The sequence below is a fragment of the Crassostrea angulata genome, chromosome 3 (assembly GCF_025612915.1).
Source record: "Crassostrea angulata isolate pt1a10 chromosome 3, ASM2561291v2, whole genome shotgun sequence".
In the NCBI taxonomy this organism is placed as follows: Eukaryota; Metazoa; Mollusca; class Bivalvia; order Ostreida; family Ostreidae; genus Magallana; species Magallana angulata.
The window spans coordinates 27,448,988-27,476,408 of record NC_069113.1 but is presented as its reverse complement, the minus strand read 5'-3'; the positions used below and the strand labels follow the sequence as shown (position 1 = coordinate 27,476,408).

Genomic DNA, 27,421 nt, shown 5'->3' with positions numbered 1-27,421 from the left:
ACCACTAATACTTTGGTCAAGTTCGAAAATAAGCATTGGTTGATACTTTTTGTTGGAATTATGGGACTTTGACCACAAAAATGACTCCGTTTTATCCCAAAATTCACCTTTTTAGCACTCTCATGCCTACAAATTTTGACGGATTTACATGAAATTTATACCAAATGTTTATATCACTAATACCTTGGTCAAGTTCCTAAATCAGCCTTGGTCGATACTAGTATAGATCTACTGCTTGACCGGCGGGGGACCCAGGAATTCTATTCTTGTTTAATCAAGTAAATCTATTTCAAAGTTACAAGTTGTTCAATGCGCAGTATATGAAACTTTATCGAACCAGAAAATTAATATTAAATCCTATCCAGCATTCTAACATGATACTATTTTCTTTTCATCAAATTTAACCAATATTACATGTAAATCATATCTGAAAGCAAAAGAAATGAAAACTAAATGTAAACTATCAAAGTTCTTAGGAACAAAGTAACTTATTTACCTGTATAACGAATGTATTAAATGTACGCGGAGTGTATACCTGCATACACATTAACTTGTATGTAATATAGTTCGTTTTTATGCATTATTTTTTTAACAGAAACAAAAGTATTTATTAATAATAATATCATTTATATTTACTGAAAACAAGTATTGAATTTTAATTATTTATAAGCCCGCTATTTTCTGTATATTTGATTTCGGGCTGAAATGTTCTAGGCGATCAGATAGGGTGTACGGTAATGAAAACAATGTTAACAATCGTACGCGAAATGTGTATCTGTTTAAATATTTATTCAACTTGAACGTAATATAATTTGTTTTTAATGCATCATTTTTTTTATGTAGAAAGAAATGTATTTATGCTATATTTTATATATATTTAGAACAAGAGTTGTATTTTAATTAAACCTGCTATTTTCCTTGTAATTTGATCTCGGGCTGAAATGTAAGCGGCGATCCGCTTGGATGTTCAGTAATAACAAATTGAAAATGTTAACAATACAATACACTGTCAGATAGTTTATTGATCATTTTAGCTCGTCATTTTAATTTATTCTATAAATGATGCAGTGATGATTAACAACTCGGCATTTGTAAATAACAAGAAATTCCTCGTATATCTTGATGCATTCGTGTTCTTTTTCAAGTTCTGCCATTATCAGGTTAATCGTGAAGATCGTTTAACGCGATTTTTCGTTCATCATGAACATCGTTTATCCTTTCCTATCGTGTATCAATCCTATCATATCGTGCGTGTATACTGTTCTATCATGCGTGAATCCTATCCTATCGTTTATCTTGTAAAAAATAACATTGCGGGTACTCTACTTTAGAATAATTATACCCCCCTCTGAAGGAGAGGGGTTATACTGTTTTACCCTTGTGTGTCTGTCTGTCTGTCTGTCCATCCGTAACAAAAATTTCTGTCGCATTTATCTCAGCAACTATTTATCGCAGATGCACAGTGTTTGTTAAGGCATGTCATATCGTGGGATATATTTTTGTACCAATTGGACGTCAACTTCCTGTTTAATGACGACTTTGTTTATTTTTAGCAAAAATTTTTAAACAAATTTTCGTCAAAGATTTCTCAGCAGCTATTTATCGCAGATGCTTGAAATTTTTACACAGTCTTTGTTAAGGCATGCCATATCGTGGGATATATTTTTGTACCAATTGGACGTCAACTTCCTGTTAAATGACGACTTTGTTTATTTTAGCCAAAATTTTCAAACAAATTTTCCTCAAAGATTTCTCAGCAGTTTTTTATCACAGATGCTTGAAATTTTAACACACTATTTGTTTAGGCATGCCATATTGTGGGATTTATTTCTGTACCAATCAGATGCCAGCTTTCTGTTAAATGTTGACTTTGCTTATTTTGCATATTCACATCAGAGCGGGGGTATCACTAGTGAGTATTGGCTCACAGATATCTTGTTTCATGTGCAGATTTAGAGACAGAGACTGCGCTCGCCCTTATAATAATTTAAAAAAAAAAAAATTATAATGACTGTTTATTGGAGCGGTGTTGATAATCATTGATCTTTGTTCAATGGAGCGACAATGTGTTTACACCCCCTTCCCTTAAAGATGGTGTAAAGACAACTTAAAGGAAGCGTAAATGCCCAGATGTTAAAGGTGGCTTTAAGAAGTTTGGACATTAAGGACCTGTAAGCTGTAGCTTAAAGCTGACATGAATTCATAAATATGCATTATTTCCCTTTTAACTCCGACTACCGCCATATTAGTTGTCGATTTCTATTGTTCTGCTCATCGCTTCTGTTTTCCTGTTAATAACATTGCACATGCACAAATACACACTGTGGCAGATCGAGCAATGTCAACGATCGCATGGATTTTAGAAATGAGGCGTTTTTGCAGAAACTGATGGAAACGAGTCAATGTTATGTTGTTACTTTCTTGGATTTACTATCATTTAGCCACTGGGTTGGATGTAATGCAGCCAGGGTTTTCAAAAAGATGCAGACGTTGTGCACTCTGTATGAATGACACATGTGTTCGATGTGCATGTGAAGTAAGGCAGCACTATCTGTGAAAAATAATACGGATACTAGTACCCTGGAAATTCTTTCAAAGAATAAACATATTTTGTATTTTATTGATTGTTGTTTCCTTTATTCTTTGTTACAAACATTTTACTACAATGTGTAGTTTATGCATTTAGAAGTCTGTGCAACTTGAATGCCTTGATAAAGAAACCGACTGTAACTTTCTCGACCGGTATATATACCCCAGTGGCAGTAGAGGAGCAATCGAAACTAATATGCGACCATATGCTTTTATGAATTCATGTCAGCTTTATATAAAGGTGGCTTAAAGATCGTATATCCTTTAAGCCACCTTTTTTGCCACCTTTAAGTCACCTTTAAGGACTTGCTTAAAGATGGTTTTTTGCCCTGTGAATCTGTTAAGGATACTGTTTTTCATGTATTTTACGGAAGCGCAATGGCTAGTTAAGTAGTTGCGGTAAAGTACTTTTTTTATCTGTGGCAACTCAATAAGTAAATTTTGGAACTGTTGTAGCACGTCACCCACCTCTATACCGACTGAGACAGGGGCAGAATGTCCAGTCACAAGTATACCAACAGAGGAACCCTCCGAGGTTCCCCCACCGGTAGGTCCTGCCTAGGGGGATTGTTACTATTTTTAGATTGAAATTGTGTCACCAAATGACGTGTGCATTCTGTGGTGTTTAATGATAATGATATAAAAATAAAACAAATTTTTCAGGATGAAGAATTTCTGGGACCTCCTATTCCACCTCCCAGGACCTCAGCTGAAAGGTAACTACATTAAAATCTCTATAATAAAAACACAGATGGATCAAAAGATTTACTCTTTTCACTTATTTTCATTACTGCTTTACTTTGCCTATATATTAAAAAGTTTCTCTTGTTAATGTAGCAAATCAAAACCAAGCGAAGAAGATGTTCCATATGAGACAAAAGGATTTGACTATGGAAAATATGCTCTGGTCAGTCAAAACTACAGTGTTTTCATATGTTTTTCTATGTTTTCATTGTAATTATTTCATGAAATAAAAGTTCTTGATGTGCATTTGTGAATTTACAACTTCTAAAAATCTATTAATGATGAATAACTTAAGCATATGTATTTGATGAAAGAATATTGCAATGGCATGCATTTTTTGGTTCCATATGTACTTGTATTATTTATTTAGTTGTTCTGTGAATTGTTTTCTTTCTCTCTTTTTTTTCAGTATTTAAGTGTATTAGAACAGAATTTGATTTCTGTAGGGGTAATAATCTTTGATTAATATCATACAAAACATAAAAATGATCCCTAGAGTTCGAATGTATTATCTGCAATTTTCTTGTCACTTGATCTTACTGTGGTTTTTCTTTCTCACTTCTTTTCTGCACAATAATTCTCACAGAGTGATCTTTTCATCTTAAATGGTTGCACACATCTCATACAGTTTGATGCCTTTGGGTAAAGGATGTACAATGACCTTGAACCATATTGCTAGATCGAAGTTGAAGGTCAAAGCAGAATTACATGAAAAATCCTTGTCTGGAGCATATCTTCTCTCCCCTTTGTCTAATCTGGCTCAAACTTTACTTTAGACAGGAATATGTTTTTAGAACCTATTTAATGAGGTTGAATTTAGTTTTCATTGCACACATTTTTGTGCATTCTAGTAAAATACAGTGTGTATATATATATATACACTTTTAAAGAACATTTTTCGATATAACATAAAATTGAACACAATTAATAAAATACAGAAAAAAATATTTCAATTTTTTAAGGAAGATTTCATTTTTTCAACTATTTTTCTGTTGTACGGTAGGTGTTGTCATTGTGCTTTTAAGACGTTATGATAAAATGAAGCTTTGTACGAGTGCTTTATTAGAAATAACATAAAAGAAAAAATAAAAATTGTACGCCATTGAAAATCTGTACATAAAATAATGCTATCTATCCTCGGGGGTATTTTTGTTAATTTTTAGCTCACCGAGCTGAAAGCTCAAGTGAGCTATTCTGATCATATTTTGTCTGTCGTCCGTCTGTCCGTCCGTCCGTCTGTCTGTAAACTTTTCACATTTTCAACATCTTCTCAAGAACCACTGGGCCAATTTCAACCAAACTTGGCACAAAGCATCCTTAGCCTAAGGGGATTTAAATTTGTGAAAATTAAGGATCACGCCCTTTTGCAAAGGGAGATAATTAGGAATTTATGAAAATTTTCGAGAAATTTTCAAAAATCTTCTTCTCATGAACCATAAGACCAGGAAAGCTGAAACTTGTATGGAAGCATCCTCAGGTAGTGTAGATTCAAAGTTGTGAAAATCATGACCCCCGGGGGTAGGATGGGGCCACAATGGGGGGTCAAAGTTTTACATAGGAATATACAGAGTAAATCTTTAAAAATCTTCTTCTCATGAACCATAAGACCAGGAAAGCTGAAACTTGTGTGGAAGCATCCTCAGGTAGTGTAAATTCTAATTTGTGAAAATCATGACCCCCTGGGGGTAGGGTGGGGCCACAATGGGGGGTCAAAGTTTAACATAGGAATATATAGAGTAAATCTTTAAAAATCTTCTTCTCAGAAACTAATCAGCAAGGAAAGCTGAAACTTGTGTGAAAGCATCCTCAGGTAGTGTACATACAATGTTGTGAAAATCATGACCCCCCGGGGGTAGGGTGGGGCCACAATGGGGTGTCGAAGTTTTACATAGGAATATATAGAGTAAATCTTTAAAAATCTTCTTCTCAGAAACAAATCAGCCAGGAAAGCTGAAACTTGTGTGGAAGCCTCCTCAGGAAGTGTAGATTCTAATTTGTGAAAATCATGACCCCCCGGGGGTAGGGTGGGGCCACAATGGGGTGTCGAAGTTTTACATAGGAATATATAGAGTAAATCTTTAAAAATCTTCCATTCAGAAACTAATCAGCCCGGAAAGCTGAAACTTGTGTGGAAGCATCCTCAGGTAGTGTAGATTCTAATTTGTGAAAATCATGATCCCCGGGGGTAGGGTGGGGCCACAATGGGTGGTCGAAGTTTTACATAGGAATATATAGAGTAAATCTTTAAAAATCTTCTTCTCAGAAACTAATCAGCCAGGAAAGCTGAAACTTGTGTGAAAGCATCCTCAGGTAGTGTAGATTCAAAGTTGTGAAAATCATGACCCCCGGGGGCAGGGTGGGGCCACAATGGGGTGTCGAAGTTTTACATAGAAATATATAGAGTAAATCTTTAAAAATCTTCTTCTCATGAACCATAAGACCAGGAAAGCTGAAACTTGTATGGAAGCATCCTCAGGTAGTGTAGATTCAAAGTTGTGAAAATCATGACCCCCGGGGGTAGGATGGGGCCACAATGGGGGGTCAAAGTTTTACATAGGAATATACAGAGTAAATCTTTAAAAATCTTCTTCTCATGAACCATAAGACCAGGAAAGCTGAAACTTGTGTGGAAGCATCCTCAGGTAGTGTAAATTCTAATTTGTGAAAATCATGACCCCCTGGGGGTAGGGTGGGGCCACAATGGGGGGTCAAAGTTTAACATAGGAATATATAGAGTAAATCTTTAAAAATCTTCTTCTCAGAAACTAATCAGCAAGGAAAGCTGAAACTTGTGTGAAAGCATCCTCAGGTAGTGTACATACAATGTTGTGAAAATCATGACCCCCCGGGGGTAGGGTGGGGCCACAATGGGGTGTCGAAGTTTTACATAGGAATATATAGAGTAAATCTTTAAAAATCTTCTTCTCAGAAACAAATCAGCCAGGAAAGCTGAAACTTGTGTGGAAGCCTCCTCAGGAAGTGTAGATTCTAATTTGTGAAAATCATGACCCCCCGGGGGTAGGGTGGGGCCACAATGGGGTGGTCGAAGTTTTACATAGGAATATATAGAGTAAATCTTTAAAAATCTTCCATTCAGAAACTAATCAGCCCGGAAAGCTGAAACTTGTGTGGAAGCATCCTCAGGTAGTGTAGATTCTAATTTGTGAAAATCATGATCCCCGGGGGTAGGGTGGGGCCACAATGGGTGGTCGAAGTTTCACATAGGAATATATAGAGTAAATCTTTAAAAATCTTCTTCTCAGAAACTAATCAGCCAGGAAAGCTGAAACTTGTGTGAAAGCATCCTCAGGTAGTGTAGATTCAAAGTTGTGAAAATCATGACCCCCGGGGGCAGGGTGGGGCCACAATGGGGTGTCGAAGTTTTAAATAGAAATATATAGAGTAAATCTTTAAAAATCTTCCCCTCAAAAACTAATCAGCCAGTAAAGCTGAAACTTATGTGGAAGCATCCTCAGGTAGTGTAGATTCAAAGTTGTGAAAATCATGACCCCCCGGGGGTAGGGTGGGGCCACAATGGGGTGCCGAATTTTAACAAAGGAATATATAAAGTAAATCTTTAAAAGTCTTCCTTTCAGAAACTAATCAGCCAGGAAAGCTGAAACTTGTGTGGAAGCATCCTAAGTTAGTATAAATTCATAGTTGTGAAAATCATGATCCCCAGGGGTAGGGTGGGGCCACAATGGGGGGTCAAAGTTTAACAAAGGAATATATATGGTAAATCTTTAAAAATCTTCTTCTCAGAAACTAATCAGCCAGATGATTCTTTATAATTGTTAAGACTTTTGCCCCAGGACAATTCTTTGGCCTCACAAAATGGATTTTATTTATACAGGATCAACATGTATTATTGTACATTGTCCAGATAGTTTGTATTATGACTCCATTAAGCTGATTTTATCATACCTATTGTTCCTCAGGTGAGCGATGTGGCCCATGGGCCTCTTTTTTATGAATCCTTTATACCAATCTACATTATTTTATAATACAGTAAAACTCGGTTATAGCAAAGTCCTAGGGACTAATGGATTTACTTCGTTATATCTGCAATTCGTTATATCCGTACAGCAAATTGGTATTAATAAGTATTGCAAATTAACTATATACATGTTTTCTCCAACCAGACTATAATTTTTGCTAAATGAAGCTTAAGGACGTTGTTTACTCAGGGTTTGAGTTCTCAAATTCGGATTCTTAAAAAGTTCAATGTCATGAGTAAAATTTGTTCTAAACATTAAAGTATTCATGAAACGAAGTATTATTGACATACCATTCGATATTTTTGTCCCCCGCCGCAACGCGGTGCGGGGACATAGAAATGCCGGGCGTCCGTCCGTGGGTCCGTGTGTCTGTGGGTCCGTGTGTCCGTGCGTCCGTCCGTCACACTTTTTTGTAAGCGCTCTCATGCCTACAAATTTTGACGGATTTTCATTAAATTTATACCAAATGTTTATACCACTATTACCTTGGTCAAGTTCAAAAATCAGCATTGGTCGATACTTTTTGTTGGAGTTATGGGACTTTGACCACAATAATGACTCTGTTTTATCCAAAAATTGACCTTGTAAGCGCTCTCATGCCAACAAATTTGGACGGATTTTCATTAAATTTATACCAAATGTTTATACCACTAATACCTTGGTCAAGTTTGAAAGTCAGCATTGGTCGATACTTTTTGTTGGAGTTATGGGACTTTGACCACAATAATGACTCCGTTTTATCCAAAAATTGACCTTGTAAGCGCTCTCATGCCTACAAATTTAGACGGATTTTCATTAAATTTATACCAAATGTTTATACCACTAATACCTTGGTCAAGTTCGAAAATTAGCATTGGTTGATACTTTTTGTTGGAGTTATGGGACTTTGACCACAATAATGACTCCGTTTTATCCAAAAGTTGACCTTGTAAGCGCTCTCATGCCTACAAATTTGGACGGATTTTTCATTAAATTTATACCAAATGTTTATACCACCAATATCTTGGTCAAGTTCCTAAATCAGCCTTGGTCGATAGACTCGATACTAGTATACTGCTTGAACGGCGGGGGACCCAGGAATTCTATTCTTGTTACTATACATGTATTATTGAATTGACTCTAACAAAGTTGATCTTTTATCAAAACAGAAGAAATTCGGACTAAAATTTTCAGATTTTGTTTTTAACTGGAATTTTTTTGGTAGTACTGTAATATTCAAAGTTAAGGTTTTATTTATTAGTCAACATAATTTTGCATATTATCTGTTGGTTTTATCTCACTTTTTCATTTAGATAAGCGAATGACACACATTACAAAAATATTGAAAAATGCTTAAAAACTATAAAAGACGCCATATCTCATTGATCATTGACCTCATATAAGTTTTATGCCTGCAGACTAAGGTCAATATACCTAGTTTAATGCTATAAATCTTTTAGAATTATCATCATTCAGTTTTTTGTTAAATTGAATAAAAAAAGAGTAGGAATTTGATAACTGTTAGAGAAAATTCGGACTGGAATATTTATAAAAATTGTGAATGAATACTTTATGTTTTGTGTTTGTTTAGTGTCACTGCCATTCATAAACTGTATTTCATTTATAAAAGAGTTTAGCAATTTGTATTATTTTTAGGGATTTTTGTTAAATTTTCCAAAAATATTCAATGGCCATTATCTCAAAAAGTAGGTCATTTGCCTACTTTTTTGAAAGTGAAAAATAGCACTACCATGATCGGTCTTTAACACACAATAGATGGTGTTTCATTATCATCAGTGGGATTTTTTTTCATTCTGAGTAAACTTATACCTTAAAGTAATAATACATTACTTTGATACCTTTAATAATCGGATGTGAATTGAAAAAATTATATCAAAATGAATTCAATCAATCTAGTATGCTAAATGGTAGTGCAAACTTTTTTTACTGTAAAGAAATTCGTTATAATAGTGTTAAATTTCGTTATTATTAACCTCTATGGGACTCAAAATCACTTTGCTATATCCGTAAATTCGTTATATCCAAATTCATTATAATCGTAAAAATTTGCAAAGATTTGTTAAGAATTAAACCGGGAATTCACAAAAACTTCGCTATATCCAAGAATTCGCTATATCCGTGTTCGTACTAAACAAGTTTTACTGTACTCCAAATATATAGCAAAATATGGTACATTTTAACATTTTGAGATAGTCACCACTGAATACCAGATAGTAGAATTTAGTATTTCTTATATATATGTAGAAAATGATGTTACTAATCACATATTACAATTTGAGAAAAAATACTATTGTAGCTTTTTAAAATCTGCTTTGAATTGCGGAAAATGACAATTTCCTGTATATTCCTATAGTAAATGTACATGTACGAGGGTTGTTCGGAAATTATTGAGACATTTACTCTTATTTCCTTTGGGAAAAAGATAAATACTTGAAATTCCACCAAAGCGTACACCAGGATAGCGTTTATCAATGTAAAAAAAATATTGTCCATAGCATGATTAGATCATTCCTGGTAAGCTGACCAAATTGCCATCACCCAGTGACCCGGCGCAACCGCAAACTTACCGCAACGTCATTTTAACGCCTCTTGTTGATCCTATGTTTTAAACACCTAACAAACAAAGGGAATATCGAATTAATTCTTCATTCTCATCTTTTGTTTACATTTCAAGATGTCAAGATTCGCATATTACCTCCATTCTTGATTTTTGTGAAAAAAATTGGGTCATTTCTTACTGAAAGTCAAATTACTGTGAAATGTCTCCTACAGTGATTCTGTGTACATATTTTAGAACTGTTTACATCAGTTAGTGTAAAAAGTACTTGATATTTAGTCACTTTGTCTGAATTCTAGCTAAACAATTAGTGTAAAAAGACGATAAACTGGAGTTCTTTATCCCTTGCCAGCGTATAATTTTTGTGAAAGCAATTGGGTGGCATTAAAAGGTCTTTTTCCGAAAATCCATCAATTTGATGTATATTCGCTGCGCCGCCTTCACGTCAAATTTCTATATACTGTCGTTTTCAAATTCCTATTGCTTGGTAAATATATCTGTACCATATCCGTATTTCAACTCAAACACTCGTGAAACTTGATCAAAAGTTAGTCACAATAAATAGCAAAATGAACATATATAATCTGATTTCTTTCATATAAGCTGAAAGTTTGGGGACACTTAGATAGACGATGTTTTAGTTTCTTATTCTCCGAGTTTATGCTTGCGCCGGGTACCCCGACCACCGATTTGTTAATCTACCGTTGTAAACAAAATATTAAACATTTTCTAAATATTACTTTCTTTGATTATTTGCTAAGGTTTCTTCAATGTTCATGCCAATTTTCAGCATAATTCGTCACTTAGAAATGGAAATATCCGTGTTGTCTCAATAATTTCCGAACAACCCTCGTATTTTGAGATGGTCCCTTAAAAGAACCAGACGGTCGATTTTCTTGCAGCTTTGCAAACAAACTAGAGTTGGTGTACTGGGTAACTTATATATGATTAAAAATAAAGAGTTTTGCTATTTAGTTTTTCCACAAAAAAAACACCAAATCTGCCTCCTTAAGGTTAGAAATAGCAAAATGTCACCAATAAAAACCCACTTTTAGTTTTGTGATTTTTAGCTTAAAATGCATAAAATTTTGGTTAAAAGGGAAAAATATCATTCATTATGGCAAAAAGAAATAAGCTTTGTTTTTTATTCAGCATGGGTTTTTTTGTCAAGCTTTGATTGGTTGTGTTATTAAGTTTTTTAGTTATGTTGTTTATTCTCTTGAGTAAAAGTTGTTTTGAAAAGATTACAAAGATTTTTAAAAGATTATGTAATTCAAATTAAAAGCTCATTTATCTTTTCTGCTATATTGTTATTATTAACCTACATTTAATACTTTATGAAACCTGTGTACATTTACAAGTTTATATCATTATGTAAACATGATGAATCGTCTTCTGTTGACAGAGCCTGTTTGCCCGGAACTTCTACAACTTTAAGTACGTTGCCCTGTTCCTCGCCTTCATCATCAACTTCATGCTGCTCTTCTACAAGGTCAGAGGTTATAGCCTATAAGTAACGTAGTGAATGAGGGTAATTGTATTCTATATGTATTGCATACTAGTATTGTCACTGAAACTAGTTTGAGATTATCATTTAAGAATAAATTTTAGTTCTTAGACTATCTACATGTATATTGCACAATTAACATCACTTTTGTTGGTGATTTATGCTTTAAAAATCGGGGAGCAATCAATAAAAATGGTTGAGAAGCATTCTTAAAAATGGATGTTAATTTGCACAAAATTTAAAGTCAGTAACATCATGCAGATTACTATGGTTTGTAAGTGCATTATATATTGACAGAGCAAGTCCAATGAAAATATGGATAATTATATAGACATATTCATTAAGTCCATCAAATAGGGTGTTATAACCAGAATTGAATTATTGGTAGGTAAACAAAGTGAGACATGAACCGGCGCAGCAGGAGTCCAATGGGAACATGACAGAGGAGGAGGAGTTTGACGAGATAGTGACCATGCAGGGAGACAACAACTACATGGAGATCTTCGTCCGCCTCCTAGCGATTGGCCATACTCTGGTCTCATTCTCCATGCTGATAGCCTACTACTGCCTCAAAGTGCCTCTAGTCATATTCAAGAGGGAGAAAGAGATTGCTAGGAAGTTAGAGTTTGAGGGATTATGGGTAGCAGAACAGCCAGACGAGGACCTCAAAGGTCACTGGGATAAACTGGTTCTGAGTACACAGTCGTTCCCAGACAGCTACTGGGATAAGTTTGTCAAGAAGAAGGTACGTGCTGGTGAGGAAAATGTATGAAGGTCATTGAAATGATTGTGATTGCATGAATAGTAATGAGATATGGTGGAGGAAAGAAGACATAACATTTAGGATTCACATCATGTAAAACAATTCATGGGTGGATTGATGCAATTTTTTTTTTTTTTGTATTTTCAATTTGCAAGTACATACACTTGATATAAATATATTGATCTTAAGTTATTTTGTCCAGGATTGCTTGATTTGATAAAAAAGATCTTGATGATGGTTACAGGTACGAGCCAGATATGCTGAGCAGTATGACTATGAGGCCATAAGTAACCTACTGGGAATGGACAAGGGAGATTCAATAAAGATTGAAGAAACAAAATCCACAGGATTCTTCCCTAGTTTGTTAGTATATTTGATCATAGACAAAGGTTTTTCAGATTTTTAATGATACAGTTAATAGTACTTTTTTGAATTGAGTTAGATTAATGAAAAATGAAATAAATTGTTTGAACATTGTACTTGCAGAAGTTTTTTCTGATGAAATAAATGTCTATTTTTCTTTCAGCTTGTTTAATGTGGACTGGCAATATCAGATTTGGAAATGGGGTGTCATTTTCACAGACAATGTAAGTAGATTTAGGGGCATGACAAAAACCAAAATAACCAACTTTTATTTGCAAATACTTATATCCTGATTATCAGTTACAGTTTTGTAATATATGTTGCATGACTTATTTTCATGTTGAAGCCCATATTTATGATGTTTGACAGATATATGTACCAGAGAAATTGGGGACTAGCACACTTCTTGGAAAAATATTTTTGGCAACAAGATTCTTGTAAACCTTATGAAATTTTCTCGGAGTATGATGTATTACAAGGAAATGACGTAGTCGCTTTTTTGTCTTTATCACTCAGTAGTTAGGATTGATACTGATGTTTTTTGTTTTCTAGTCTTTCCTGTACATTGCCTGGTACTTTATCTTTTCTGCCATGGGGAATTTCAACTACTTTTTCTTTGCTGCTCATTTATTGGATGTTGCAATTGGTTTCAAGACGTTAAGAACCATTTTACAGTCCGTAACCCATAATGGAAAACAGGTACTAAAAGAATCGTATATCCAGTTTTTTTGTATGTCACAAAATTTGCCAAAATGGGGAAAATATGTAGCATTTTTAATTTGCGTAAGTCATTTTTTATGATTTTAAAAGTTTCTTATAGAAAATGATTCAGGATATAATTTCTACGTTTTCAATATTTTGCGATTTGAAAGAGTTCGCGAAAATTAGATCACCGCGAAAATTACCAGATATACGGTATTAGAAATACAGGTAACATTATAGACAGTTTTGAATTTTGAATTTTCCTTTAAACATCTTTGTGGCATTCAACAGATTTTATTGTGTTTCATTACTTAACTGTTTATTTTACGTCCTCCAAAGAACCAACATATTTTATGTGAAAACCCCTTTTTAACCGATCAAGGCAACATTGAAGCTTGTTTGTTTTCATTTTCGGAAAATATTTTTAAAGTTCTTAGACGAAACTTTGAACAAGTTGTAGATGCATTTTAGCATAAAAGTCAATGGACAATTTTAGTGCATACTTGTTATGTGGTTATTTTAATTATAACACCTGTGTTGGTTACAGTTGGTGCTGACAGTGATGTTGACCAGTGTGGTGGTCTATATCTACACAGTGATAGCCTTCAACTTCTTCCGCAAGTTCTACGTCAAAGAGGAGGACGGGTCTGTTGACTACAAGTGCCATGACATGCTGACCGTACGTATTACTTCTATCCATTGGTTCAAAATTATGTGCTGATAGTATGATTTCTATTAATAGGTAGAAGGGTGAGCAAGTTCTGTTAATACATAATAGAATACTTTTTATTTGTGATTCTTCCAAGCTGTTTCAGAGCATTGCCGATACATATTCCTACAAAAATGCTTTGTCTATTTCAGTGCTTTGTGTATCACTTGCACACTGGAGTAAGAGCAGGAGGAGGAATCGGTATGTTCACATTATTCATTGTTAAGAGATAAATGAAATGCACTTGTTTCACTTGTTGATCATAGAACAGTGATAAGACCTGTGTGTGTGGTATCTGTGTTAAGCTTGCGTTGTTTGTATTGTGTAGGTGATGAGATAGAGCCAGCAGACGGCGATCCGTCAGAGGTCTACAGGATCCTGTTTGACATCACTTTCTTCTTCTTTGTCATCGTTATCCTCCTGGCCATTATTCAAGGTGAGTCTTCCACTATCTATTTCAGACTATTAATTTATAATATACCGGTATTACTACCGGGGTATATGTTACTCACCAGGAGAAATTTTGTACCAGACTAAAAATTGAACCAGGGTCTGCTTAATCATTATAGTTGGATGTTTTTAAAACTGAATTAACTACTATTTGGCAATGGCAATCAAAGTGGTCTAACTTCACATTAATTTAATGTTTATTTGAAACTTGATAGATGTGAAAAGTACTTGTTAACATCTGTTTATCATATCTAGAGGGGAATGAAATCTTAATTAATTAATGATGATTATATAATTATCAGAGGGTGTTTTTTTGTGTGTATATAAGTGATATGGCTGTCTCCAGACTGTGAATGTTGGGTGTTTTTGACTGATTTTAAGTGTTTAACTCATTACTGTGTTCTGTGACAGGTTTGATCATTGATGCCTTTGGAGAATTGAGAGATCAACTGGAACAAGTCAAGGAGGACATGGAGGTAAAGTCGGGATCAAATGGTGGATTTATTTTGTTTTTGTTGCATTTCAAACAATCCAATCCTTGTTACCTAAAATTCTGTTTTACAGTCCAAGTGTTTCATTTGTGGAATTGGGAAAGAATATTTCGATAAAGTACCACATGGTTTTGAAACCCATGTCATGAAGGAACATAATTTTGCAAATTACATGTAAGTACACCTTTAGAATAAAACTGATCAGTTTTAACTAAGTTTTGAGTTGATTGCATGTACATGTATTTACCTGGTGTGGTTGTGATGGCAGGTTTTTCCTGATGCACTTGATCAACAAGCCAGACACAGAGTATACAGGCCAGGAGTCGTATGTGTGGGAGCTCTACCAGCAGCGCTGCTGGGACTTCTTCCCAGTTGGAGACTGCTTCAGGAAACAGTACGAGGATGAGGGAGACAAGAGCTGATTAGTGGACTCCTGCCACACCCACAGGGAGGCTTACACCCAGAGCGAGGCTTAACCTGGATTTATGCAAACATTTTGTTTTTTTAAATGAACTCAGTCTGGAAAAATTGTGCATGAAATATTTTGTGATCTTTTATTGTCTCCAGCACCTTTTATTGCTTTTTCCTGTTAATATACAGTATTAGTTGTCACCAGAAACAGCCTGGGAATATATATATTTTTTGCTAGACTTTGCATATCCAACGCTTACCAAATATTAATTTAAAAATTGTTTGACGGAAGGAATCAGATAATCTGGAAAAGAAGATTGATAGAGCTTGTGTATTTATTTGAAGAAATGCCTGTTTTATGGCTAAGATGGTTGCGTCATTGTGTGAGGAGGATATCAGTTTTGTGTGATCTAGTTATTTAGTTTCTTGTTGAAGTTTTGAGCCTTTTGATATAAATCGTCATGTTGAATTGTATTAACCAATTGTGTGAGTGTAATGTGATGAAGTGCAATATTTTCCTTTGTTCTGTTTTGAATTTTGTAGTTTTTTGTCTCATATATCATAACATTACAAATCTTTGCCATGTTTTTTTTTTATGTGCAATATTAATGTCCTGAATAAGGTTTGTTATGTATTAGGTATGGTTTACAACACCCACTTTAATTTTATCTATTTAATTAATAAAAAAGTGTTGAAAATGCCTTGATTTGCTATTTAAAGAATCATCACCATTCAAACTATTTTCAAATCACAATAAAATTTGTAAGGCCAGTAAATTTTCATAGTATTAGAAATAAAGAAAACCCTCGCTGCTTCCCAACCTGCAGAGGCCCTCCTTAGTTTGTTATCAGAGATGTATATATTTCTTAATTTTTGTTGAAATGCTTTGAAAAATTCTAAAATAAGGATATTATAGTTTTTAAAGCTAGCTTTGTTAAATAAAAATAATTCTTTCTTCCATTTCACAAGATAAAATGCATGTGGAGTTGGAGTGTGTGACCTTGAACCAATATAGTCCGCAAGTCTCTCCTAATATTGAAAAAAAAAAATTGCAAATACATTTTTTGTCCATTTCTCTGAGACAGAACTGATTTTCAATATTTGCCCATAAGAAATGTCCTTTTCTGAAAGTGGGAACCTTTGACGTACCCCCATATTTACGACGTCAAGTTTTTAGCTCATCTGAGCTGAAAGCTCAAGTGAGCTTTTCTGATCACAATTTGTCTGTCGTCTGTCTGTAAACTTTTTACATTTTCGACATGTTCTCAAAAATTACTGGGCTATTTTCATCCAAATTTGGCTCAAAGCACCCTTGGGCAAAGGATATTAAAAGTTGTGACCACAACCTTTTTCAAGGGGAATTAATAAGGAATTATTGAATTTTTAGGTCACCTGAGTCACTCAGGTGACCTATTGCAATTGGTCTTCGTCCGTCGTCGTACGTTAACAATTTTACATTTTTAACTTCTTCTTGAAAACTACCTGGCCAATCGTTACCATTTTTGGTGTGAAGCATCTCTATGGTAAGAAGAATCTAAATTGTGAAATTAATGGCTCTACCAACCCTGGGGTGCCACGTGCGGGGCCAAATATGCAAAAAAAGCCAAATTTTCAAAAATCTTCTCTACTCCCACGCATGTGAGGAAAAAACTGGTTTCATGGTTATGATGTCCATGTGGCCCTCTACCAAAATTGTGAAATTTATGGCCCCTGGGTCGGGGGTTCTGGCTCTAGGGTGGGGCCAATATGGCCATATAGTAAAAATGTATTAAATCTTAGAAAATCTTCTTCTCTACTACTATATATATTTTTAAAAAACTAAATGCATGATTATGATGTCCATGAAGCCCTCTACCTAAATTGTGAAATTCATGACCCCTTTACTTTATTTACAATACTTCTTCCATGCATTTTAAATAGTCAGTCAAATTTTTAACGCCATTTGTCAAGTCATAAACAAGATACAGATCTCGCAATTCTTCGTTTATTTTAGAAAGAGGTTGATTGATATACCAAAGTTCCTTTTTGTAGAGTGATAAATATTGGCGAGATCAATGGCACAAACGATGCTGTAAGATGTCCAGGAATTTTTATTGGACATGATAAAGAACAATGTTTTGATTTAAACTGGAAAAAAAATTACGATGATATGGAACGTGCTAGATATAACAAGTACGGTGTCCCTGTACACATGCGCTGTAAAAATGGTCAGTGATGGATTTTATGGGTTAATGCCAGGTAAAAGGTCCAAGGGGGTCGTTAATGCTTATTTAACTATAATCTAAAATAAGAACAATATAAAATGTTTACAAAGCTTACCGGTACTTGAATCTTCAGCTCAAATGATCCAAAAATGCTTTAAATAATCACTACATGTCAAGCAAAAAAAACCTTCTTGCAAAATGGGCTAATCTTGTTATAACGTGTACTTTTTTGTGCCTGTATAATCTAGTCATATGAAATGATACAATTTTTCATGTGTCTAAATGTTCACCCCTTTTTCTGATAATGGATTGATTTTTAAGAATATCAAAGTGGCTAATGTAGATGGTAGGTCTTATTCCCCAGGGATTCATTCTGTACACGCCTAAGTGAGTGAACACATCTGGTTTGTAATGAAGAGAACATTTAATTCCAAGGCTTCGAATGGTTCATTCACTTTTATACACTTCCTCTTCATCAAGAAAATTGTCATTATAGATGCACACAACATGACTTGTATCAGGACCAGTCTCTTCTAAAGCACTGATTTTAGCCTGGGTATCTAGAGTTTTTCAACTCGCTACTCCTTTAGCAATCAAAGACCAAAAGTGGTCACCCTTTCCACCAGGAGAAACCCAGAACATCCATTTTCCAGTTAACACTCTGAAATTTTTAGCCAGTTCAAAAATGTCTTCTTTACAATTCTTTACAAACTTGTCTCTTTGATGCTAGCAAGTCTTCCCATGCATCTTTTAATCCTACAACATCTCCCACAATGTTCCCAGGACTCCTTTGGTTGATAATATGAATCCATCCAAAACCTTGATTCCTAAAGAAAATCAGAAAATTGATAGACAACTTATATCCATAAGTTTTCATAATTATAAATATTATATTTCAATAACTAATCATTTCTTAACTAAGAAACTTCGAAACTGCATTACTCAGTAAACATCAATGTCTAATCCTAAATAAAATAAACGGTTTGAAAAAAGAAAAAATAATATAATATATATATATAGAGAGAGAGAGAGGGTCACTTTCAAACCTAAACAACAATAAAAAGTTGTGTTTAAGGTGGCTAAAAGGCCTTTGGCCACAAAATGCTCTAATTTTGATATCATGATCATTTAAATTTTGATATTTATAACCTAAAATACTAGTATAACTACCGGTAGAAATTATTGATGATATCTATAGACACTTCATAAAAATACATTAGTTTGTAAGACTTTGATGGGACCTTAAAACTGAACTTTATTTATTTTACAACGATTGATAAACAAGTTCCTCAACTTCTCTTAATATCTCTCGTTGGCATGGATGTTAGCGCAAGGGGGTCATTGGTGTGAGAAGAAGCCGGAGTACCCGGAGAGAAACCACGTGTCTAAGCGAGCGACCGTCTTATGTAACGTAAAATAATGACCGGGGGGTAATTTTTCGACGAAAAAAAAATGACTCCCGGACATTATTCTACGCGGAAAAATGACTCCCCGGTCATTATTCTACGTAGGAAAATGACACTTTTTGCCTAAAGAATAAGTGTCATTTCATAAAAATTAGCACACTCTACATGAAGAAAAGTGACCCCTGTAGAATAATGACCCCCTTATAGATTAAAGTTTTTCAGTATGATTTTTTATAATTTGTGAAATAGTCTTCACAATATTGTAATTTTTACTGCTGTTTACAGAAAGTAACAAAAATTATAATTCATACTCAAATAAACTTAAAGTGAAAGAAGGGCTATATCTTAGAAAATAAAAATGCATGCGCAGATCTAGAGGGTTAGGGGGTCCGGACCCCCCTGTAAAATTTAATTTTTTTTAAACTACATTATAAAATTACCAAATATATATCTCGGACCCCTTGGCAAACTCAAATCCCCCTCCCCCTCCTACCCCTGGAAAAATTTTCTGGATCCGCGCATGAAAATCCTTCCGTTTTATAACAAGATACCGACGTATTGTATAGGGGTATGGTTCTCATCTTAAGAGTTACTATAGAAAAGACTCCTTCCTTAACTGCAACGTCACAAGCGAATATCAAAGTTCACTCTTGCGGCTGTTACTGTGGCTCCTCCATTAATATGAACTTACCCTTAGGATTAGATAATTTAGGAATTTAAAGTTATAAATCACATTTACAGACAAGGCATGAAGTTAAAATAATGTAAATATAAGCATTAAATCATGAATTTTTTTGAAGTAAACAGTCTCATAACTACAGCGTTGTTTGCATACAAATTTTCATAACGCGCTAGCGCGCGTTACTCAAATTGTATGCACACATCGCTGCAGTTATGAGACTGTATACTTCAAAAAATCATGATTCAATGCTATATTACAAGCAAAAAATAATTATGTTGAATATAAATATATACAAATAGACATACACTGTACATTTATTGTCTCATTTAAAAGTAAAACAAGTAGGGGTTATATCTTAAAAATTTTAGATATAGCATGAAATAAGCTAATTTAGGCCAAAAGTTGAGTTAATTTTTTTTTTTATTAAATTCTATGAAATATATGCCAAAGAATATTGAAAGAAATATCAAAATATTGCCCAAATATGTTTTTTAGAATATCATGAATATATCGTAATACACAAACTATCTAGAAGTTTGGTCTGCGCTGAAAATTAGGAAGCTAAAGTAACAGTACTCTAAAACTTGTGAGTTATGAAAATTGTTTATTATTCCTCAACAAAATATAGCACCTTACTAAACTAAATATTACGCAACTTCCTCTACTTAACGCGTGTGTTTCTAAATTTGTGTGATCAAAATCAAGGGGGATATAAACCTTCAAAATGAGCCCTTGGTCATGTTGTAAATTTAGAATTTATCGGGTGGCAGTAAATGCAAAATTTACAACATGACAACTAGTTGTCATGTTGTAAATTTTGTATTTACTGCCACCCGGTAAATTCAAAATTTACAATGAATTTATCGGGTGGCAGTAAATGCAAAATTTACAACATGACAACTAGTTGTCATGTTGTAAATTTTGTATTTACTGCCACCCGGTAAATTCAAAATTTACAACATGACACCTTAACTCCTTATCAACGCTTTTAGAAAAAATCACTTTTTATATTTGATCAGTGTTTATTATCTATTTAAGATTTACTATAGTCAGGTACTCTTCACACATTTGCTCTAAAAAAAAAGTATATTCGTGATCACAAATACAACATTACAACAAATGTTTAGAATATCGATGTACATGTATATGTATTACCATATTCGTCGAAGAAATCAAACCTAACGTAAAATGTTTTTAAGGTGTAATATCCCTCCGCTATTAATTTTACCATTTTGTTTTATTCGTTTTGATTTTCATCAGTCAATGCCTAGGGATTCCAATGAAACAAAATTAAAGAGATTAAGCGCTGCTAGATAAAAAATTAGACAAAGTGATTAAAAAACCAAAACTTTATTATCGCAGCATAAAATTAAAAATATTAAATGCATATGAAAATAATAAATAGTTATATACAATGCCAAATCATCTTACAAAACATAGTGAAGCGCTGCTTTTTAGTTCAGATGATCACTGTTGTTTAGGTTTGTAACAAAAACTGCTTCAAACAGCAAGAGTTATCTTTCTTTATCATGAACTAGTATTGAAGGTAAAATACATGTATACAGGTTTTACATACAGTATATGATAAATTACAAAAGTTTTTCATAAAAGGTTTTCTGTTTTTAAATTTGGTTAAGAAAATAGTAAATGGATCCACATATTTTAGAATGAAAAAATTAAACCAGAGCTTTTTGTTATATTTAACACATAAAGGGGATCAAAGGAATGATCTTCTAGTTATTGGTATAATCTCAATATAGGGATATATATTATCTTGAATAAATAGGAATATTGTTCTTTTCTTTTTTTTAATTTTGTTTCCCCATATCTGATCTTTTAGAATAGAAACACCTGAATTAATTTTAAACATTTGAACTGTTATAAGTTTCAAATAATGATGACTAAATCTAGAGTTTGCAATTGTCTTAGTAGGTTTTTCCCAACTTTAATTCATTTACCTTTGTGAACGAGCGATTAAGAGAGAAATAAAAATTTTCAATCTATAGATTCTCTGGCCAAAACCATCAAACACGTATTGTTGATGGACTCTACAAGCACATATAATTCAGGTACATTTGAAAAAAAAACAAAAACAAAAACAAACAAAAAAAAAACAACAACAAAGCTTTGGATGATGGGAGAAGGGGGGGGGGGGGTATAGAAAATACCTTATAAAATTTGATCAATATGATTAGTTTAAATTTCTTGTACCTTTGGTAAAACATTTCTAACTTTTTTGTGCCCCCCCCCCCCTGAAAAGTTCCGTTCAAATTTCATCTTTTAATATTTGAATTAAAATAAATGTCGCCTTCCAGAATTAAATGGGGCCCAGTGCGTACCGCCTCCCTTGTTGCTTGTTGTCCTTGTTGCCTTAATAATTATGAGTTATCAGAAAAGTGAAAATATTTTCTACAGAAGTTATCTCTTTTATCAGAGGGACATTCCACCTTAAAATTCCCTTTCCCCAGCACGAAAATATAAATATGATTCTTTGTTTGACAATGCATTCACCAATGAATATTGCTTATATCACTAAAACAATTTTTCTTTCATGATTGTTGTTCGTTAATTATCACACAATTTAATTCCTTAATGTAAATAAATTTGTTTTCTCTTTTGATAATAGAATGGCTTTGCAACAGTATAGCACCACCTGCACAGATTTCTAAACACACACGTGCAGACCTGGCAATTTGTTGCCGATGCAATTGTAAAATCGCGATATATAAGGAATAAGGAATCATTCTTTGAGTATTATGAGGTGATAATTTTGGTCGGGGCGTGATCAAATCCAATAAAGCCCAAAGGGCTTTATGATAGATTTTAATGTGGCGTCAATTTGGCGTCATTTGTATTATGTGTTATATAGTACAAAATCGATACGTAGTGTTATTACAGGCAAAGACACTGGAAAATGTAAATATACAAGATTAAAAATTGGTTACCCAGTATTCCGACAAGGTATCTTACTTTGAAATTACTGGAATTTTCTCTCTGTTCAGTTGATTTTGAAGTTATAAACATATGGCGGGAAATAACGCTGCACTTGTGTAGAAATCTGCGGAACTATACTTGATTCTTGACCATGAATAATTTTTAACAACATAATATAAAGCTTTCTTACGATATTTCATTTACAAAATGTATGCACAGCTTGCTTAACTTTATATATTTACATTTTCCGTGCAGGGTATTTGCCTGTGATAACACTACATATCGATTTTGTACTATATAACCCATAATACAAATGACCCCAAATCGAGGCGCAAGCGGAGTTTGCTTATTAATATTTAAATATATAATCGTACGATGGCTTAAAATTTTATAAATATAAGTAATAAGGGATCATTCTTTGAATATTATGAGATGATAATTTCGGTCGGGGCGTGATCAAATCTATCATAAAGCCATTCGGGCTTTATTGGATTTGATCACACCCCGACCGAAATTATCACCTCATAATACTCAAAGAAGGATTCCTTATTTACAGCGGGGGTCATTTTTTACGATGGTCATTTTTCTTCACGTTTAACACGAAGAAAAATTACCCCTGGGTCTTTTTCCTTCAGAAAAATCCAATCATTCTACAGCAAGGGGGGGGGGTCATTATTCTACGGGTGTCATTATTCTTCATTACACCATATCCTATCACACACAACCACTGCCGATCACGGGAATCGAACTCGTGTCGCAGCGCAATGTCCACTACGCTACTTGGATATCATTTATGGTTCAAACTAGCTGCAGCCCTTTAGCTCTCGTTCGGCCACAATCGGATGGACGACGCGGGAGCTACAGTTCCTTACATGTTGAAAAGTTGAAATGTTTATGGCGCACAAAAACTTGCACTTGCCCTCTAAGAGGGAATAAAGAGTCTTTGATTTTGCATTTGTGACCCATACGACTTTTTTTTTTTTGCTAAAATAGCCCATTCTAAAGTATGATAATGGTAAATTTAAAAAGTTGGAGATAATAGCATTCAATAAAAGCGATAAGTATGATCAAAAATTCTAATGTCTCATTATGCACTTCTTTTACATTGTGTTTGGTACATAAATTTCTGCCAGACTTACGTACCAGTAGAGAACACGTTTATATACTCACACGGAGGTTATATTTACCTGCATATTGTGGAAGGTTTATGATTCTACAGCCAATCCTCTATTGGTTCCTTATTAATTCCCGTCCAATAGATCACTGGGATATCGAAATCAGCTCCCTGGGCTTGATCGACAAGTACTAAGTACTTAGGGTCTACTAACACAGCACCCTTCATTGTACTGAGTGGGGTGGTCGTGGACACGTCCATGTCTTCTTCCATAATATACAGCTGTACAGTAACCTTTAATCACATGCATATACGAGTGACATTTATACTGCACTTTACAAAATGAAAAGTATTGATATTGTTAATATTCACCTTTAAATGTGTGTTAAAGACTTTAATTTAAGGAGGTTGAATAGTCAACCCACTATCCATCATATTTACCTGAAAATAACAATATGAAACTTGGCCATAAACTATTATAAAGGAAAGAAAACTCAAAATATTTAGCTTTAAAATTAGATAAGTTTTGTTTTCTTTTTCTTTATTTTTAAAGTAGACTTTCTTTCAAAGGAAAGTATAATATAATAGCATAAAAATAGTCATGACCATCAAGTCATTATTAAGTCCTTCCTATTTTCATCCATTCGTACTTTTAAAATGTTTCGTTCGAATTTTACGTGGACGGTGAGGGTTGAACTGACTCTAAACCATGAACTGATCATGAAAGCATACTCTAAAACCTGGCTTGGCCTCAAAGTTGGCCTGCCCTCACTTTTGGCCTCAAAATTGGCCTGGCCCCAAATTTTGGCCTGGCCCCAAATTTTGGCCTGGCCTCAAATTTGGCCTCTTAAAAAATTTTTGGCCTCAAATTTTAGAATTTTTTTTTCTTTTCTTACATTTAGTTTGAATTTTTATTGATTTCTTTATACATTAAAAATTCAATGCTTTTTTAATGTTTAAGGAATAATCATAAGAAAAAAAATATGGCAAGTGACCGATTGTTCAAGTTTAATTAGTTTTATCCATGTCTAAACACGCAAAAATTACCTATGACATGCATGTACGTTACAGCACTGCTCTTACTATTGTTAAGGAATAGATTATGCCAATACCAAAGCGATTAACTTTAAAACAAAGCGCCCCCCCCCCCCCATCTCCCATTTAAAAGTTAAACATCATTTTAAGAGACTGACCTGATTGATATCCAACATATTTGTAAACCGGTACATATCATTAAATTGTTATCACTGTCTAATGCACTTTGTTTACATTACCTGTCAACACCGATTAAGCCCAAACTCCCCTCCCCAGCAGAAATTCGATATTAATCTTTTCTGTCGCTAATCTGCTACATAGGGTCAGATTCATTGCCTATCCTGTCATTTAACACGGTCTAATTTGATTAATGCCATTTGTGAACGACTGCACATTGAATCCTCCGATAACTTGACTCAGTGAAGATCATTAATCATCACCTGCTGATTTGCATGTGTTAATTTTATATTTGGGAAAGAATTTTTCTCCTCTGGGAATTGTCATTGTCAGAATTTGAAGAAAGCAAAACATTTTGTGACCTTTGATGTTGGTTAGAACAAGTATTTTCTTCAATTATTTTTTTCTCAAACAAGTCGTTGGTAAAAGAAGAGTTACATAGCTATTGTCCGATCCTGAGAGCAATTTAATCGAAATACACACAAAATAATGTCATGGTTATACAATGGCAGGCAAAATCACATTCTTTAAGTTCTTAAGAATTTAAAATAGACTGAATAAAAATCTATTAGAATGGATTACTCGACATACATGTAGTCATAATTATGCATTGTTAGTACTAAATTATCAATTGTAACAATTATTTTTAATAGACTATCACTATAAGACCAATAAAAAATCAATAAAATCACAAAATATGTAAAGAAAATATAAAAATAAATTTGAGGCCAAAAATTTTTGAAGAGGCCAAATTTGAGACCAGGCCAATTTTTGAGGCCAGACCAAAATTTGGGGCCAGGCCAAAAGTGAGGCCAGGCCAACTTTGAGGCCAGGCCAGGCCAGGTTTTAGAGTATGCCGATAAAGAGAGAAAAAAGTTGTTGGCCCAAACCTGTCAACACATCGCTGTATTACCCAGACAAATCTTCATTCCAACATGAATCCGGGATTCACCGTACATAAATAAATATATAGCGCAGATGACTGAATCATTTACAGTAGTATCATTTTATAGCTCATGAACACAGTGTTCTTCTACGTCATATCATTTACCTTGTACTGTACTATAACTTAAAAGCAAGGTCGGAAGAGATAAGTTTTGAGTTTGAGTAAATATTATACGAATATGTCACGATGATGTTTAAATAAAAACATTACATTTTTAAATGTCTTTGTCTGTGATGAAAAGTCAAAAGTCAGTTTTCATTTCAAATCAGGGATGTGCAATTAAAAATTTTGGCCACTCTATAGCTAAGGGGCTAGTAGGAGTAACAAAGTTACTAGCCCAAGGTTCAAAGTTACCAGCCAGACTATTGTCGGACCTGTCAACATTTCATTTCCATAAAAAAAACAACTTAATATTATGTACATAAGGTTTTTCCCCACAAATGATACCAGTATATAATTATTAATATACGAGGTATTTATTACTTTCATGTTTTCTGCAGTAGACTAGTTCAAAAATATTCAACTTCATTGCTCTCTCGATGCTACACATTTTAGTGACAAAATTGGTTTTGGTGTTTAGATATGAAAACCTAAACATAACATTGCGAGTTAATGTGAACAGACTCTTTAAAATCAGTGCAACTATCTATGTATGCATGTATTCTATCCTGTTGAATATCATGTATAAAATACAACCATGCAATGAATTATGTAATGGTAAATTTAATTGAAAATAATGGAAAATGCATAAACAATAATATGCAAAATATGAATATTTTTTGTCAATTCACTAAGCAGGTCACTTTAAAATGTGTTCATGAGAATAGTTACAGCAGAAATTTTATAATATTTCTGTAATGAAACACTCTCGTCAATTCACTAAGCAGGTCACTTTAAAAGTGTTCATGAGAATAGTTACAGCAGAAATTTTATAATATTTCTGTAATGGAACACACACACACACACACACACACACACACACACACACACACACACTCTCTCTCTCTCTCTCTCTCTCTCTCTCTCTCTCTCTCTCTGAGTGTAAAAGAGATTAAAAAGCAAATACATATTTGAAATGGTTTATTCCCACTTAAAGCTGAACACCGCTCGTAAATAGGCACTGTCCGCCATATTTCTCTTTAATCACTGCTGTCCCTTCAACCCTTATATAAGGGACAGACCTCTAAACAGTTCAAAGTACTTCGCTGTAGAGGTCTCAACTGTGTGGACGTACATTTTGCCTCGCCGTGTTACCCGGTCGCGATGAAATTATCAAATTTTTACGCACTTTTTGAAGCCAGGAGAATACTAACATCAAATAAATTGGTCAATGCATTATTTACGAACAGAAAATGAACATAAGATAAGAAAAAAATGCATAAAATCTAAAGACCACAAAAGGAATACTACATGTCGGCCACAAGGTTCAGGTGTGCAATCGGGTGTAACGAAATCGAAGGGTTTATATACCAGGTATCTTTGTGACGGTGCATATTTACGAGCGGTGTTCAGCTTTAACAAACAATCTGAAATTCTCAATTCCCACTTGGCCAAAATTTAATTTTTCACACCTGAGTGATCAGGAGGCTATAACGTTAGTCTGTTTTCACATATTAATGTATTTGTTATCAATTACCTG

General features: G+C 34.0%; 1 protein-coding gene and 1 pseudogene across 9 annotated transcripts in view; one reads left to right on the top strand and one right to left on the bottom strand.

Moving 5' to 3' along the window:
- LOC128177261 (ryanodine receptor-like) overlaps positions 1–15,984 on the top strand; it is a 140,548-nt gene extending 124,564 nt beyond the window's left edge. For 8 of the 9 annotated variants that reach the window (XM_052843916.1, XM_052843911.1, XM_052843915.1 and 5 more), the window contains 15 exons: positions 3,046–3,136; positions 3,253–3,305; positions 3,427–3,496; positions 3,743–3,781; positions 11,294–11,380; positions 11,784–12,140; positions 12,403–12,521; positions 12,685–12,745; positions 13,074–13,220; positions 13,771–13,902; positions 14,085–14,133; positions 14,261–14,368; positions 14,794–14,858; positions 14,947–15,047; positions 15,142–15,984. In XM_052843916.1, coding sequence (XP_052699876.1) covers positions 3,046–3,136; positions 3,253–3,305; positions 3,427–3,496; positions 3,743–3,781; positions 11,294–11,380; positions 11,784–12,140; positions 12,403–12,521; positions 12,685–12,745; positions 13,074–13,220; positions 13,771–13,902; positions 14,085–14,133; positions 14,261–14,368; positions 14,794–14,858; positions 14,947–15,047; positions 15,142–15,295 — 1,633 coding nt within the window. In that variant the 3' untranslated portion in view covers positions 15,296–15,984. The remainder of the gene's footprint in view (positions 1–3,045; positions 3,137–3,252; positions 3,306–3,426; positions 3,497–3,742; positions 3,782–11,293; positions 11,381–11,783; positions 12,141–12,402; positions 12,522–12,684; positions 12,746–13,073; positions 13,221–13,770; positions 13,903–14,084; positions 14,134–14,260; positions 14,369–14,793; positions 14,859–14,946; positions 15,048–15,141) is intronic. The other variant, XM_052843913.1, reaches the window with a different exon arrangement.
- Positions 15,985–16,131: 147 nt separating this feature from the next.
- Positions 16,132–26,271, bottom strand: LOC128177262 (UPF0696 protein C11orf68 homolog; annotated as a pseudogene).
- Positions 26,272–27,421: the final 1,150 nt, after the last annotated feature.